Genomic DNA, 15,651 nt, shown 5'->3' with positions numbered 1-15,651 from the left:
CTCCCATAAATGGTCGACAGTGTTAGTCGACAAGGTAAAAGGAAAACCAAGCAATTTCGAGTGATACTTGTGTGGATCATTACATTTTACTTATAAAACATCTTAAAGCCATTATACACTTTCGGTAAACAGTATTGTCCAAATCCCACACTTCGTGTATCACAACTTATATATAAAATAACAATCCTGTGGAAATTTAGGCTCAATCGGACATCGGAGTTGGGAGAAAATAGCGGGAAAACCCACTCCTGTTTTCGCGCGTTTCGCCGTGTCATGACATGTGTTTATAACAAATCCGTAATTCTCGTTAACGAGAATTTATATTGTTTTACCGTTTTCTCAAAAAGTAAAGCATTTCATGGACTAATATTTCAAGAGAAGTCTTTCACCATTACCTTCTGTAAACCCTGTAAATTATTTGTAAATCTGTGAACTTTTTTTTTTTTTTTCTGTACCGAAAGGGTCCAATGGCTTTAATCATTGCATTTTATAACAAATGGTCACAAACGCTTTTCAAAGACCAACTCGACCGATCCAAGGCAACGTGTTTCTTTAATTCTACTATTGATTTCTAATCAAGGTGCTCAGGCATTTCAGATGAAACAGTTTCGCAGGATTCTTATAGGCATTTTACCAATAACTCCTGAACCAGACATTGTATTGAAAAGGTGGAATTGCTTCGCCAATTCATTCATAATTTAATGCCATATCACTCACCAACATTGTTTAATAGTCATTAAAAAAACACACCGAATGTCTAGTATTATTATTGAGGTTTCTTCAAGTCTAGCAATTAAATATTTCAAAGAATACCACAAAAGGTAAAGATATTCTGATCATCTGTGATGTAATTGAAAACCTGTGAATGCATTGGTGTCTAATGGATCTATACCTCACTACTATCTAAACTAAAAAAAGATGCAATCATCCACTTACTCCTTTCCTAGTATCCTTAATTGCCAATTTAAACTATTATTACATCCAACTGTCCAAACAAAAACTCCTCTGGAGTTCCGCTGGAGTTCCGCTGGAGTTCCGCTGGAGTTCCGCTGTCGTGAACATTTTTAATAGATTCATTGTTAGATACACATTCACTTGTTTTGATTTGTGCGCAGTTGTGGCTACCCTATTGTGTACAAAACATAAATACATTTAATTATAAAAGTACAATGTACCTTCTAAATAGTTTGCAATTCATTCCCCACATAAAGTGCATTTGACAGGTTTATCTGCAACCATTGCATCTTGCAATCAAGGAGACTTTACCAAACAATCTAGAATCACACATCGCTTTCAACACAAGGAATCAGGGAGATTTTCAAATTTATTCTTCAAAACATGGAAAGTTTGGTTTATGTAAAGGGAACTTTTGGCATATTCAGGGAGACTTGGCAGCTTTGCAAGTGAGCTACACTCGGACATCGTTTGATATTTTGCCGATGAATCAAACAAGGCCCACACTTAATACATAAAGTACAATGTCAGTTTGTTTGTTTTTTAAACATGATATATAAAAAGATATTGTGTAAGTTAGTATTGTGGCTTTGACTCACTTCAAAATACCAGTTACAGTTAGCTATAACTTACAAAGTCAAAGCCCAAGCTTTCTGCAATGGGCAAGTTTTGTACCAGTTTAACTCCATGGAAGAAATCTTTGAATCTTATAGCTTATTACTTAATAGCTTATGAGGATTACACTCTTTGATTTGTTGTTTAATTTTCTATTAAACAAAATGGGGCATGCACATTTGGGCTGAATTTTGAATCTGTCTGATTCTGAACAGAAAATACTGTCAAATGATTTTCTGTTACAAGCAGGATAGCAGCTGGTTACCTGGTAAACCTATTCTGCTAAGCATAACTTGGACCCATGTTTGAATTTGTAGAGTGAAAAGGGCTTTTAAGCTATTTTCAGAAAAGCCCCTATTTAAAATTAGGTCAGATGATGTTTAGGCCTATAGTTGGTTTCAAAGCTGCAGAGCTACCAAATGAAGTCAATAATGCATATCAAACAGAACCACCTTCAGGGGCCAATTTCATAGAGCTGCTTTAAAAGCAAAAAATTTGCTTAAGAACGAAAAATAGCTCGCTTATTTTACACATAATAATAATAATAATAATAATAATAATAATAATAATAATAATAATAATAATAATAATAATAATAATAATAATAATAATAATAACCCGTTTTTATATAGCGCTTTTCACACCTGGAGGGCGTCCCAAAGCGCTTCACATTATTACCCCTGGTCACTGGGCCTTAAATCACTCCTTAAACCATCTCAGCTCCCTGGTAGGGAGTATGCAGCCTGTGCAACATTAATATGCGCTACTCGGCTAAATCAACCACAAGAACCATCTCTGCCCTCACAGGTACCCATTTACCCCTGGGTGGAGAGAAGCAATTATAGTTAAGTGTCTTGCTCAGAGACACAAGTGTCACGACCGGGATTCGAACCCACACTCTGCTGAACAGAAGCATCAGAGCTTGAATTCGGTGCTCTTATCCGCTCGGCCACGACACCACGACACCCCACATGTTACTGGCCAAAATTTCATGCCATAAAATACATTGCTTGTGACTGGTATTTAGCTATTGTTTACTATAAGCAAAACCATTGAGTGTAGTCTTGTCCGGTAATCTGATTTTACTAAGCAAGGATTTTTTGCCTTTATTAGCAAAATTTTCTGCTTAAGCAGCTCTATGAAACTGGGCCCAGGTTGAAATGCCCAACAATTGACAAACTTTACATGCCTGCTGGCACACCTTCAAGAATAGTAAATAAGTTCCATACCGCAGTATTAAAGTTCATTCTTTACTTTTCTTTTGAATGGGAGTTGTGACTATGGTGGCACATTCTGTACATTCACATACTACAATGCCTATTGCAAACTCTCAAGGTTGTTCGGGATCAACAGTTTTTTAATTGATCTATAAATCACTTTGGTCAATGCACAATACTGTTCCATGCTAGAAAAATTTAAATCTAAACTTAAAACCCATCTTTTAAACCACGGAAGCACTTAGAGACTTTATTTAGTAATAATATGCGCTATATAAGAATTGCGTATTATTATTATTAGGCCTATTATGTGTAAGTTAAAGATGCTATGTCAGATTTTTGGCCGCTTTGACCACAACATTTTGATTTAAAATTCAATATAGGTATTTTATTGGGGGTCGAGAAAGTTACAAGCTTTCATACGAGCCATTGCTCAAAAAGTCCGCCAATTATTAGTAGCAATGAAACAAAGTGCTCGAACTTAGTTTTTGTCGGGATCCCTACAATATATCGGGTGACCAATTCTTACATTAAATGTGTTTTATAAGAAACGTTTAAAATGTTTGTCATGGTTCCTGACCATTGAAAGTAAAAGTTAAAACTTGTTTTCGTTACAGCGGGTGATACTCTTTGAAATACCATTCGCTCAAAAAAATCTATGTTTTGGGACAAAAATCTGACACAGCATCTTTAAAAGTGAGTTAAACATCTGATCAAGTCTATTTTTGAAAAAGTGCTTTCGGCCGTTATTGTTTTACAAGGAATTTTAGTGGACTAGAACTTGGTTTTTAATTCCACCAGATTCAAATTAAAGGGAAGGTACATGTTTGGTAATTACTCAAAACTAATATAACTTAAAAACTGACTTGGTAACGAGCATTGGAGAGCTGTTGATAGTATAAAACATTGTGGGAAATGACTCCCTCTGAAGTAACGTATTTTTTGAGAAAGAGGTAATTTCTCACTCAAATAATAAAAGACTTCTAGCTAGAAGTCTTTTATTCCTATCTGAAAGCACAAAAAATGAGAACACTAGTCTTTGACAATTACCAAACGTGTACAGTGCCTTTAAGGGCCACACAATAGTTTTTCATAAATATTCCCCAGCTCTAAACCCTTCTCCCAGATGTTTTAAGGGCAAAACAAAAAGTGTTTCCCCATTTATTTATATCAATTGGATAAGCCACAAAATGGCTTCCTGGGTTTTCAGTAAAAAAAAAATAAAAATTAACTGACTAAATGAGCACAACTGTGTAGAATCAGCCATTCATTACTGCATGATTGCATAAAAACCATTGAATGCATATCAACTGTTCAACTACATGTATTTCAGAGTATAAATGCTGGTGTTGGTTTCACTACCATATGTCGAGTCTTTCTAAACTAATATTTTGAACACTACCAGTATTTATTATTTACCACATGAGCATAAACTTGTTCATATTAAAGGAAGGGTATACTTTTTATTTATTGTCAAAGACCTGTGTTCTCAAACAATGCATAAAAAAATAAACCTGGGGTCGATTTCACACAGAGTTGGGACTCGTCTAATCTCGAGGTAGGACGAGTAACTTGTCCAAACTTAGGATTAATCTTAAGGTCTGTACGCTACAGTGCAGGGTTGGGACTCGTCCTAAGTCCTAAGATTAGTCTTAAGTTAGGAAGAGTTTTGTGAAATCGACGGCTGTGTATTTTGGGGGCTCAATTGGTCATCAAGAACGCGCACAGCATTCCCTTATAAGGAGTTGTTTACCGAGGGCGGCGGAGGGCTTTACCATTTCATAGCTGGAGGGGGGTTGTTTTTAAAGAAATCATTGAACAATTATAATTTTTGCATTTATTTTACTTTTTGACCCAAAAATGTTGATGTTTTTGACCGAAAAGGTATTTATGAATGGGAGTCAAAGTGTGTTGAATCGGTTTTCAACTAGTGGTTTAAACCCGCCGAGGCCTGGTTCTTGATAATTTTACCGAGATGATTAATTTACCTGGACTTCGTCTCGGTAAAATTATCAAGAACAGGCCTCGTTGGGATATAACCACTAGTTGAAAACCTCTTCACCACACATTGATTCCCTTATTTAAGGCCTGAATTTCAGGAAACTTTCTGTAAAGTTGTATCAATAAATGACAACAGAACAAAATAAATAAACCTTGCCGATTATTAGATTCTAACTGTTAGATTTGGACTGTTTTGTTTACTTTGTGTCTGCAAACTTATCAGTTGCAATATTGACACACTGGGGGGAATGCAAAGAAGCCTGGATAATTGATTGAATTTCTGCATGGGTGCGATACTTTTAATGCACCAAACTATTTTTTAATTAGCTGAGCCAATATTTTTTAACATAGCACAGGAAGAGGCGGAGGTAGATGCTGTTATCCAATGATGAAAGTTGCACCACAACATTGATTCAAACTACAATAGATTTGTAGACCAAGAAACTGGGGCTCTGTACAATTGCAGTTACTGGGTCTTTGAGTAATAGACCCAATACCACGTCATGGTTCTTGGTTGATGGAAATTCCTAAAATACTGTATGGAGATTTAAAGGCAGTGGATTTAGATGGTAATTCCTCAAAACCTTACTTTGTAACGAGTAATGGGGAGCTGTTGATAGTATAAAATATTGTGAGAAACGGCTCCCTCTGAAGTGGCGTAGTTTTCGAGTTTTTCCACGTATTTGGTTTTGAGACCTCAGAACCAGATTGTTGAGGTCTCAAAATCAAGCATCTGAAAGCATAGTTGCAATAATGTAACACTCCTCCCGACATCGGGAGAAGGGTTACATTATCCAAACTACTGAAAGCACACAACTTTGAGTGACAAGGATGTTTTTTCTTTCACCTGTTCACAGTTATCTCGCAACTTGAGCTCAAATTTTCACAGATTTGTTATAAATTTGTATTCATGTTGAGATACAAGTGAGAAGACTGGTCTTTGACAATTACCGAAGGTGTCCAGTGTCTTTAACTGGCTCATCATAATGTCCAGAGTTAAGTTCTTTGTACCACCTTTCAATTTTACTGTACTACTCAGGCATGGAATGCACGCAGGCCAAGAAGGCCATGACCTACATTTTATACGTTGCCCCTGGTGTTGGCCTTTGGACTTGGTGTCCTTCAAAAATTTCCCCTTGACTTTAAGTGTTTTCAATGGAAATGGAAGTGCCCTTGGCAAAATTAAAACAGCCATGCTCTTTGATTCCCCTTTGAACATGTTCAAAAATGAAATCCCTGGCCTAATGACCAACATCCCCATTTTTTATTTTCTTCCGTCAATCAAAGTAATTTTTATTTTTAAGCATTAGATTTGCCACTCAAATTTGATTAAAGGAACACGTTGCCTTGGATCGGTCGAGTTGGTCTTTGAAAAGCGTTTGTAACCGTTTTTTATAAAATGCATATGGGTAGAAAGATGTTGTAAAAGTAGAATACAATGATCCACACAAACATGCCTCGAAATTGCGTGGTTTTCCTTTTACCTCGTCGACTAACACGTCGGCCATTTATGGGGGTCAAAATTTTGACTCCCATAAATGGCCGACCATGTTAGTTCGCACAGTAGAAGGAAAACCACGCAATTTCGAGGCAAACTTGTGTGGATCATTGTATTCTACTTTTATAACATCTTTCCAACCATATGCATTTTATAAAAAACGGTTACAAACGCTTTTGTTTTGACCAACTCGTCCGATCCAAGGCAACGTGTTCCCTTAAGAAGAGAAGGCTGTTTTATTTGGTACACTTATCAACAATTTCAGTGAAAAGGGATTTAAACTTAGAACACTGTTACGAGTATATCATACAGTGTATGACTGTGTGACTGTTGAATAACTAATAATTCTGACTTCCAAAGGCCAGACCTAAAAAACTAGGCCACATTAATTCACAATAAATTACAATGTTTACTTACCACAGAATTTGGATCCATGTTTAACTCCTTCTTTCACACACTAGAACTGTGCAAAATGTACTATTATCTGGCTGTTTAAAACACGATCTACAAAAATGGTGATTTTTACTGCAATTCATGCTCTGCACGAAGTGTGTCCAAACTGTAGTATACAAAGTCAGTGACCGTAGAAGAAGTGGGTGTGGGACCGAGTCGTTGGACTACAAGTGGTGGGCGAATGAACGGCGTGCATACGGCCCAGCAGATCAGACCACTCCGGTGAAAACATCCCAACCGCGATGTATGGTATGTGTATGTGCCAAGAAAAAGTTGATTCTTCCATCAAGTTACAGATACAGATACAGTTCTTCCTTGCTCACACACGTTGGTGGAGTTTTTTTTTAAACAATTTGCTCTGCAATAAATGGTTTCAATTGGGTCAAACCATGGAGCTATAAAACGGTCAGACTTAACTGTATGCAGGTTGAATGAGTTCGATCAAAGCTGTTGCTGTTGCGCGTGTACTAAACTGTGCACACACACAAACCACACACACACACCAGCTTGCTTAGAGTATGGATGCAATTCAAACACGAATAAAGCATTAGTCTATGGCATGCATGGTTGATTCTTAGTAAAATCAAAGTTACGGTCTGTTGCGCTCGATAGTATTAGCCTTTTTTTCTAGCCTCGTTTGACAGACGCCCTCTGTATTTTGCCTGCATTTAACCTACAATACATCGTTTCTAAATCAATAAATGAAATCAAGACGGGCGTGTCACCAGCCAACTTATCCCAAAGCTGTGGAACACTATACCATCCAAAATCAAAACAAATGCGCGTTCCCAACACTTTCACATTCAATGACTTCTTCATATCTAGGATTTTTGTGCCATGTACCAGTGGAAACAGTCTTCTGCTCCTCAAAAAATATCTCTGAGACCTCCGCCTGCTTTTAGTGGAATGGTCCAGTTTAAGATGCTGATGAATATGACTCCACCAGGTTCTTGCACTTTGGAAATTGCTTATTTCAGTCATTGAATTATTAAGAGGGGGGGGGGGGGAGGGGGGGGGGGTGGGAGGGTATATTCCATCTCCCTGAAATGTTTTAAGTGAATGGGCTTCTATCTCAAGATTATAAACATTGCAGATAATGACTTAATTTATCTGTATTCGACACCAAAAGAACTTTTAAAATATTTTAGCTGAATCATGGTGGATGTTTAATTTTTTTTGAGGGGGTTGGGAAGGAAAAATCCCTAAAAACTATCCAGGGAAAACCCAATTTATCAGGGCCCAATTTCATAGAGCTGCTAAGCACAACAATTTTCTTAGCTTGAAATTTCTTCCTTGATAAAAATGGGATTACAACCCAAATTTCCATGTATTCCATATTATTATTATTATTATTTATTCAGCCTAACAACACATACAAAATACAAACATAATCAAAACAAAACAAAAGCTTGTTACTGGTATTCAGCTGTTGTTTGCTTATCCTGAAAATCATTGGAAATTCGATTGGCAATCCTGTTTTTATCAAGGCAAAAATTTCATGCTAAGCAAATTGTTGTGCTAACAGCAGCTCTATGAAATTGTACCCTTGTACAGCAGCTCTATGAAATTGTGCCCTTGTTAGGACTGCAACCCAATCCAAAATGCCCTGATGGGATTCAAAACTAGGTTCAAAGAGGTCAAGGGAGGAAAGGGTATCACTCCTTCAACCCAACCACAAATCAAGTTGTAATTTTCAAAATAAAGATCTTCATTATGAAAAGTTTTCAGGAGAATTCCACCCCTTTAAAATGAATTGCAAAAATCACAAAACTACAAAATCTAACAGCCCTTAACATTAAATCTGTAGGCCCAACCCTTATTTACAAAACATGATTGTTTTTTAATAAACGGACGACACACATAAAATTCCTTTGTTCACCAAGTGTTAATTCAATTGAATTCAATTCAATTTATTATCCACAAATGGGAAATTCATTTCGACCTGTACATCTATAAGTTAAAAATACATATAAATTATTTACAATTTCAGTACAAAAATATGATATTATTTAAAAAACATATTTGTCATAAGGTTTATCAACATGTCCTTTTTGCAGCAACAAAGACTTCATTGTTGTGTGCTTAAAGCCATTATACACTTTCGGTAAACAACATTGTCCAAGTCCCACACTTTTTGTATCACAACTTATATATAAAATAACAAACCTGTGAAAATTTAGGCTCAATCGGTCATCGGAGTCGGGAGAAAATAACGGGAAAACCCTCTCTTGTTTCCGCACGTTTCGCCGTGTCACGACATGTGTTTAAAATAAATCAGTAATTCTTGCTATCGAGAATTAATCTTTGAACTTTTTTTTTTTTCTGTACCGAAAGTGTATAATGGCTTTAAAGAATAAATTTAATCATCTAAGAGAGGTCCGAGCTACACCCTATGAATATATCTTTTTTTGAGTAGTGTTGGTTCTGGAAAGAACCGATATCTCTTTTTGAATAGTGTTGGTTCTGGAAAGAACCGATATCTCTTTTTGAATAGTGTTCGTTTCGGTCGGTGCTTCTCAGAACCAATACTACTCAACAAGAGATATTTAGATGGTGTTGTGGTTCTTCTCATGGTTCTTTTCAGAACACTACTAAATAAGCGATATCCACCTGGTATTACTGCAATTCCACCAAGCAAAGTTTTGATTCCTACATAATATGTAACCCTGGAGGAAGGAAGAGAAGGAGCTTGAACGACCCGCAAAACCACAGAGTAACAAAAGAATACCCTGACAATGCCCCTGTCTGAGCAGTGGAAAAAGATAGGAGACCTCCAGCTGGACGGCCGATTAACGAGCAGGATTATATCTCTTTGTACAGAAGGTGTGGTACCGCCAGACTGCGCCGTTGCCTTCGTGTAAAGTTGAATCATTGGAGACAAGAATTGTGAATATCGGTACACGTTTTCATATACTGTTTGTGGTGTTTCACTGAAACATCATGGCATATTTTTACATTTTGTGTGCTGTTCCGGTCAATAGCGGTGGTCCAAGATTTGGGTATTAGCACACGAGGGTGGTTGGTATTCAATTGTGTTTTTCGATTTGGTGGGCACAAGTGTACACAATGTTTATCAGGTCTCAGAAAAGTTTTTTTTCTGTATTATATCCATACAACACCATAGTTGAGTGAAGAACCAAGTGCGCACGCGCGAACTCACAATCGCCAGGTCGCCCATTGTCTGTATAGTATAAGGTATGTGGGTGATTACGAGGTGTCGTTAAACGACCGCGGTACCACGGGTTCGACTTTTGAAGTCCCTTCGTTCGAGCTCCTTCTCTTCCTTCCTCCATGATGTAACTAACTGACCACTGGAGTGGATTTCACAAAGAGTTAAGACTAGTCTTATCTCGAGTTAGGCAAGTTACTCGTCCTAACTTACATGTAGGACTACCTTTAAGTTTTTAATATCTCCTGGGACTAGTCCTAAGTTAAGACCAGTCCTCACTCTTTGAGAAATAGATCCCTATATCCTTCTCAGTGAGTGAAACAACCACAAAGGTTATATTCAAGAGCAATGGATCTTCCACAAATAACATTGATTAAATTACAGCACTGTTTGGTAAATGATGGGTGATCATTGATGTTATTTTATAAACTCAAGACCTAGTCAATGTAAACCTTATAATTTATTCTCAAAGTTTCAAGATATAAGTCAGAGATTTATAAAATAACATTGACAAGGGTTTACATTAAACTTACACAATTTAAAGAAAATGATGGTAGAAAGCTTTCCGTAAGATATTACTTGCTGAGGTGTTGTAGTTTTTGAGAAATAAATCTGCCCTGGTTCCAGAATAACAATAGTGAGGGTACTCACTGCTGAACTAATCGCACAGTGTGGAAAGTAAGTATTAATGAATTAGTATCACAATATGATTGAAAAATAACAGTCTTGTATGCGCATTGTACTTGTGATTGAATATTTGTTGTCTTTATGTCTTTTTCTTGAAATGAATCAGAAAAAGGTTTAAGAATTTTAAGGAACTCTAGTTCAATTCTTGGGAAGTGATGAACTGACATGTATGTACTTTTTTTTTACATGAATTTTTTTTTCATTTGGAAATAAATTTTTGAACACTCGGCGATCGAATCACAAGACAAAATTTGCTACATTTTGGTGAATGCAGGCCCGTATAATTAATTAGACAGTTGGATCGCTTATAAATAAGGGGATAAAAGGGTAGCGACGAGTCCTTCCACGGCCGTTTAAAGCGCCGGCAGGGTCAGCGGCCTCGCTTTATCGCTAGGCAACAATCCTGCAAGGTTTTAAACTTACGTTTAAACTATTCTTTTAATTTCCATTCAAAAATGCCCTTTAAAACGTAACAAAAAATACGAACATAACAATAATAACAATTTGGGGGGCTAATCATCCTTACTTGCAGCTAAGAGCTGAGTTGCGAAGGACGCGGCTTTAGCGTGTTTGAGAAGCAGCCATGCAAGGGCGCAATGGACACTTTAACAATTATAAATTTGAGGTTTGAAGTATTTTTTTCAAAAACTTTGTGAAGAATCTGTTCAATATGCCTGGGTTGTGTGTACGCATGCATGCTTAGATTCCGCGCGCACGCTTAGATTCAGCACGCGCGCGCTTAGATTACGCATTGTTACTATGTATAGCTACAAATTGTGTTCCGCATGATAGTCTCGTGTGCCACGCAGAAGCCAGCTGGTTTTAATTACTGGTCATTATCAACCGTTATACACCCCCACATGACGTGCTCAAAGGAATAGCGAAACTGTTTGAGGTATTTATGATTAACAGATATTGTTAAAATAAGTCAGGCAAAATGCACAAATCTTTACCATTTTGTCTGAAAATTGTAAAAAGGTGTGCAAGCTACCCTGTACTCAATATGAAGTGTGTACAGCTGTTGATTCATTTTCTTAAGGGTCGTATTGGAAAAATAAATGTGAGAAACTCTATGCCTGAGGTTCATTCTTGTTTTTATTTTCTTGTTTTGATTATTAGTTACCCATCTGTTCAGGAGAAACATGCAGTGGGCTGTGTCGTGATCAAATTGTTTCCAAATCTCAGAGATTCAAGTGGACAGATAAGATTTTGAAGTTTTAAAGTTTCCAATTAATTTTAGATTCATGAAACACTAACTACCCAGTAAGTCTTCTGATCAGGAGCTGGAATGTCCTGAAAATCGGACAACGGTTTACTCATTTTGAATAATGGCTGCTCTGTTGATATTGATTTGCGCTCAATAACGAGCCAATGTGGACAATGTATATGTAATGTATGATATGAGATTTATAAACAGTTAAGGATTCCCTTTTTTTCATGTCAAAGTTTGAAGTTTTGTCAAGTTTAATCATTATTTTGTTTGTATACCTGTTACCAACATGTCATAAAGACCACACGTACATGTATATGAAACGGAAGCTGCTTCTGATTTTTTTATGACAATTTTATGCTGTCTGCCCTCTTCACTTGATGCCATATTCTCCCCTGACCACCATAGGAACACTTCTTCAGCTCAGTTGGTGGACAGAGTGGCTACATATATACAAGATAAGTTAAAGAACATCAGATGAATGCGCCCTTCATCAGCAAAGCAGCAGACCAGCTACTCTGTGTGACCAGTCACGAGACAGAGCGGCAGCAAAAACTCCATTCATCAAAGATTGTCACAGTAAGCAGCCTTGCAAGTAATAGTGAATCCGAACCGGAGGTCCCAAAAGCACCCACCCCGAGCTTCCCAAAACCCAACCCCCTTGCTGAGGACGTACGAGAGCTGAAGACACAGATCGCTGCTCTTTTCTGTGCCCTACAGACTAGAGGCAACATATCTGCTGACCAGACTCAGAGAAACCCTCGCCCTCGGGGCCCCGCCCGAAGATGGGGTTGTCAACCGTGTATAGAGCAAGGAGTAGGTGACCATTGCCGACACTGCTTCAGATGCGGATCACCTGATCACCTCATTCGCCAGTGCACTTCGGGAAACGACAGTGGGTTACTGCCAAGGGACAAGTAGTAACCACACAAAGAACACCGTCCCACCAACAGAAGGAAACCCCGAGCAGGAAGAAGACAGATGGAGAATGTGCATCTGCACAGATCTACGCGCACCTGACCCCACAGCAACGCCATAAGGTAAGCCGTCTCATCGGAAACAGATGTATGGTGCAATGCTGTATAAATGGGAAGTCGACAGAGGCTCTATGGGACACAGGGTCCCAGATTTCTCTTTTCCCTCGCTCATGGATTCAACAAAACCTTCCTGATGTCTCTCTTCGTCCTATTCAGCAGTTGCTAGACGAAACTGCATTAGATGTAAGAGCTGCAAACTCGACCCCAATCCCCTTTGACGGCTGGATCGAGGCGCAGTTTTCGCTGAGTAGAAGAGGAAAGGCAATATCCTTGCTGTTACCAATGCTAGTTACATCAGATGCTCTAGCTGAACCGATCATTGGTTATAATGTCATAGAGAGAATTTCGAAAGACCACGAGGGAGATAAAAAGGGTGTCCTTCAAGAAGGATTTCCAAAGATGAAAGCTTCTTCAATCAAAGCGTTGGTGAATGTACTTCACAACTCAGGCTGTGACGACTTGTGCACAGTCTGGCTGGGAAAGAAGGATGTACTGGTCCCAAGAGGTGCAACCAGGGAAGTCGCCTGCACAGTAAGGACGGGACCAGTTTATGAGAACACCCCTGTTTTGTTCATCCCAAACCTCAGTACACCCTGGCTGGAGGAGTTAGAGATCGGCGAATGCTTAGTGACGTTGACAGCAGGTTCCACATCGCGTATCAATGTGCCAGTGACTAACAAATCGAGTCGTGATGTTCCCCTAAGAAGCCATACCATGCTTGGTGTGCTCCAGCAAGTAAGAGCAGTCATTCCCTGCTCAACTGAGGGTGATCCTCCTAGAGAGACTGTACCAACGCTCAAGACACAAGTCAACACAGCCACCGCGACACCTCTCTCAAAATCCAAAGAGTGGGTCCCACCAATAGACCTGAGTCATCTGACAGACGAGCAGAGATTGGCTGCAGTGAAAATGCTCAAAGAGGAGGCAGGAGCTTTTGCCAAAGATGATGATGACATGGGTTGTATTAAAAATCTTCAGATGGACATCCAACTCCGTGATAACAAACCAGTGCAGAAGAGTTACATCTCAGTGCCCCGACCCCTATACAAAGAAGTCAAGGAGTACCTTGAAGATCTTATCCAAAGAGGTTGGATAGCAAAATCTTCATCACCCTACTCATCTCTTATAGTCTGTGTGAGGAAGAAAGACGGCAGCCTTCGTCTCTGTATAGACTATAGGGAACTCAACAACAAAACCATACAAGACCGACAACCCATCCCCCGCATCCAAGACGTTCTTGATGGTTTAGGTGGAAACTCTTGGTTCTCAACTCTGGACCAGGGTAAAGCCTACCATCAGGGATTTATGTCTGATGAAAGCCGACCTCTGACAGCGTTTATAACACCACAAACGCCCCCGCTGTATTTCAACGGTGTATGGAGACCTGCCTGGAGGGACTTACCGGTGAGATAGCGGTCATTTACCATGACGACATACTAGTGTATGATCATCCTTCGAAGACCATCTGGAAAACATTCAAAAAGTGCTCCATCGTCTTCAACAACATGGTATCAAGATAAAGCCCAGTAAGTGTCATCTTTTCCAACACGAAGTCCGCTACCTTGGCCGTGTTGTCTCTGCAGAGGGACACAAGATGGATCCTGCTGAAGACAAGTGCTGTCCAAGCTCTGAAGGACAAGACACCGAGTACCGTAGGAGAAGTGAGAAAACTACTTGGTTTCCTTGGATACTACAGGCGATATATCCAAGAGTAGCCAAACCACTGTATGACCTCCTTACCATGAGCCGACAGCATCGAGAGAAACTGGACAACGACCGAAAACAAAGAGGCAAGAACAAATCAGCTAAACGAGGCGCAGACTAAGTCCCCTCCAAACAACCGATCACATGGACCAGCGAACACCAGCTCATCTTAAACTCTATTTTAGACCGGCTGACGAACCCACCAGTGATGGCATTCCCAGACTTCTCCTTGCCCTTCATCCTCCACACAGATGCGTCCAATGAAGGCCTTGGAGCAATCTTGTATCAGCGCCAACAGGGCAAGCTAAGGGTAATTGGATATGGCTCAAGAACATTGACACATGGGAGAAAAACTACAATCTGCATTCCGGCAAATTGGAATTCTTGGCTATGAAGTGGGCCATCTGCGAGAAGTTTCGGGATTACCTGTATTATGCGAAGGAGTTCACCGTGTATACAGATAACAATCCACTGACGTACGTACTCACTTCCGCCAAGTTGAATGCTTCCGGGTACCGCTGGGTGGCAGAGCAGTCTGACTTCAGTTTTAAGATCAAATACAAGCCAGGGAAAGCAAATGTTGACGCCGATACGCTTTCACGACTCCCTCTGGACTTTGAGAAGTACATGGCAGATTGCACGGTTGGAACAACACCTGCTTCGATTGATGCCACCGTGAAAGCTCTCAAAGCCCAACAGGCAGGCCTGGCTTGGATATCAGCAATCACATCACCCATTCCTCCAAATCAAGTACAGAAGCCTGGCAACACGTCGCAGCAGGACCTACGAGACATGGTTGAAGCCCAAAGGAATGACCCCGGTATTGGACCTGTTCATAAATTTGTAACCAGAGGAAGGCGACCGAAGATGAGTGAGCGACAAGGAGAACATCCAGAAACAACGGCTCTCCTTCATGAATGGGAGAAACTCCAGATCAAAAATGGTACATTGTATCGGAAGAGAGGATACCAGCCACAGCTGGTTCTCCCTCAAACATACAGGCAGAAGGTGTATCACGAGCTGCATAATGGTATGGGCCATCTCGGTGCTGACAGAGTAGTTAGCCTTGCCCGCGACAGATTCTATTGGCCCCACATGCAGAGGAA

At 39.5% G+C, this 15,651-nt stretch overlaps 1 protein-coding gene across 1 annotated transcript in view; it reads right to left on the bottom strand.

The window, feature by feature from the left end:
• The window catches only part of LOC139952279 (NIPA-like protein 2), a 37,542-nt gene extending 30,307 nt beyond the window's left edge, over window positions 1-7,235 (bottom strand). The window contains exon 1 of the mRNA XM_071951360.1: window positions 6,703-7,235. Within this exon, the coding sequence (XP_071807461.1) occupies window positions 6,703-6,720 (18 nt within the window). The 5' untranslated portion in view covers window positions 6,721-7,235. The remainder of the gene's footprint in view (window positions 1-6,702) is intronic.
• Between the last annotated feature and the right edge of the window lie 8,416 nt (window positions 7,236-15,651).

Source organism: Asterias amurensis, chromosome 20 (genome assembly GCF_032118995.1).
Source record: "Asterias amurensis chromosome 20, ASM3211899v1".
NCBI lineage: Eukaryota > Metazoa > Echinodermata > Asteroidea > Forcipulatida > Asteriidae > Asterias > Asterias amurensis.
This window is presented reverse-complemented; position numbering and strand designations above follow the sequence as displayed.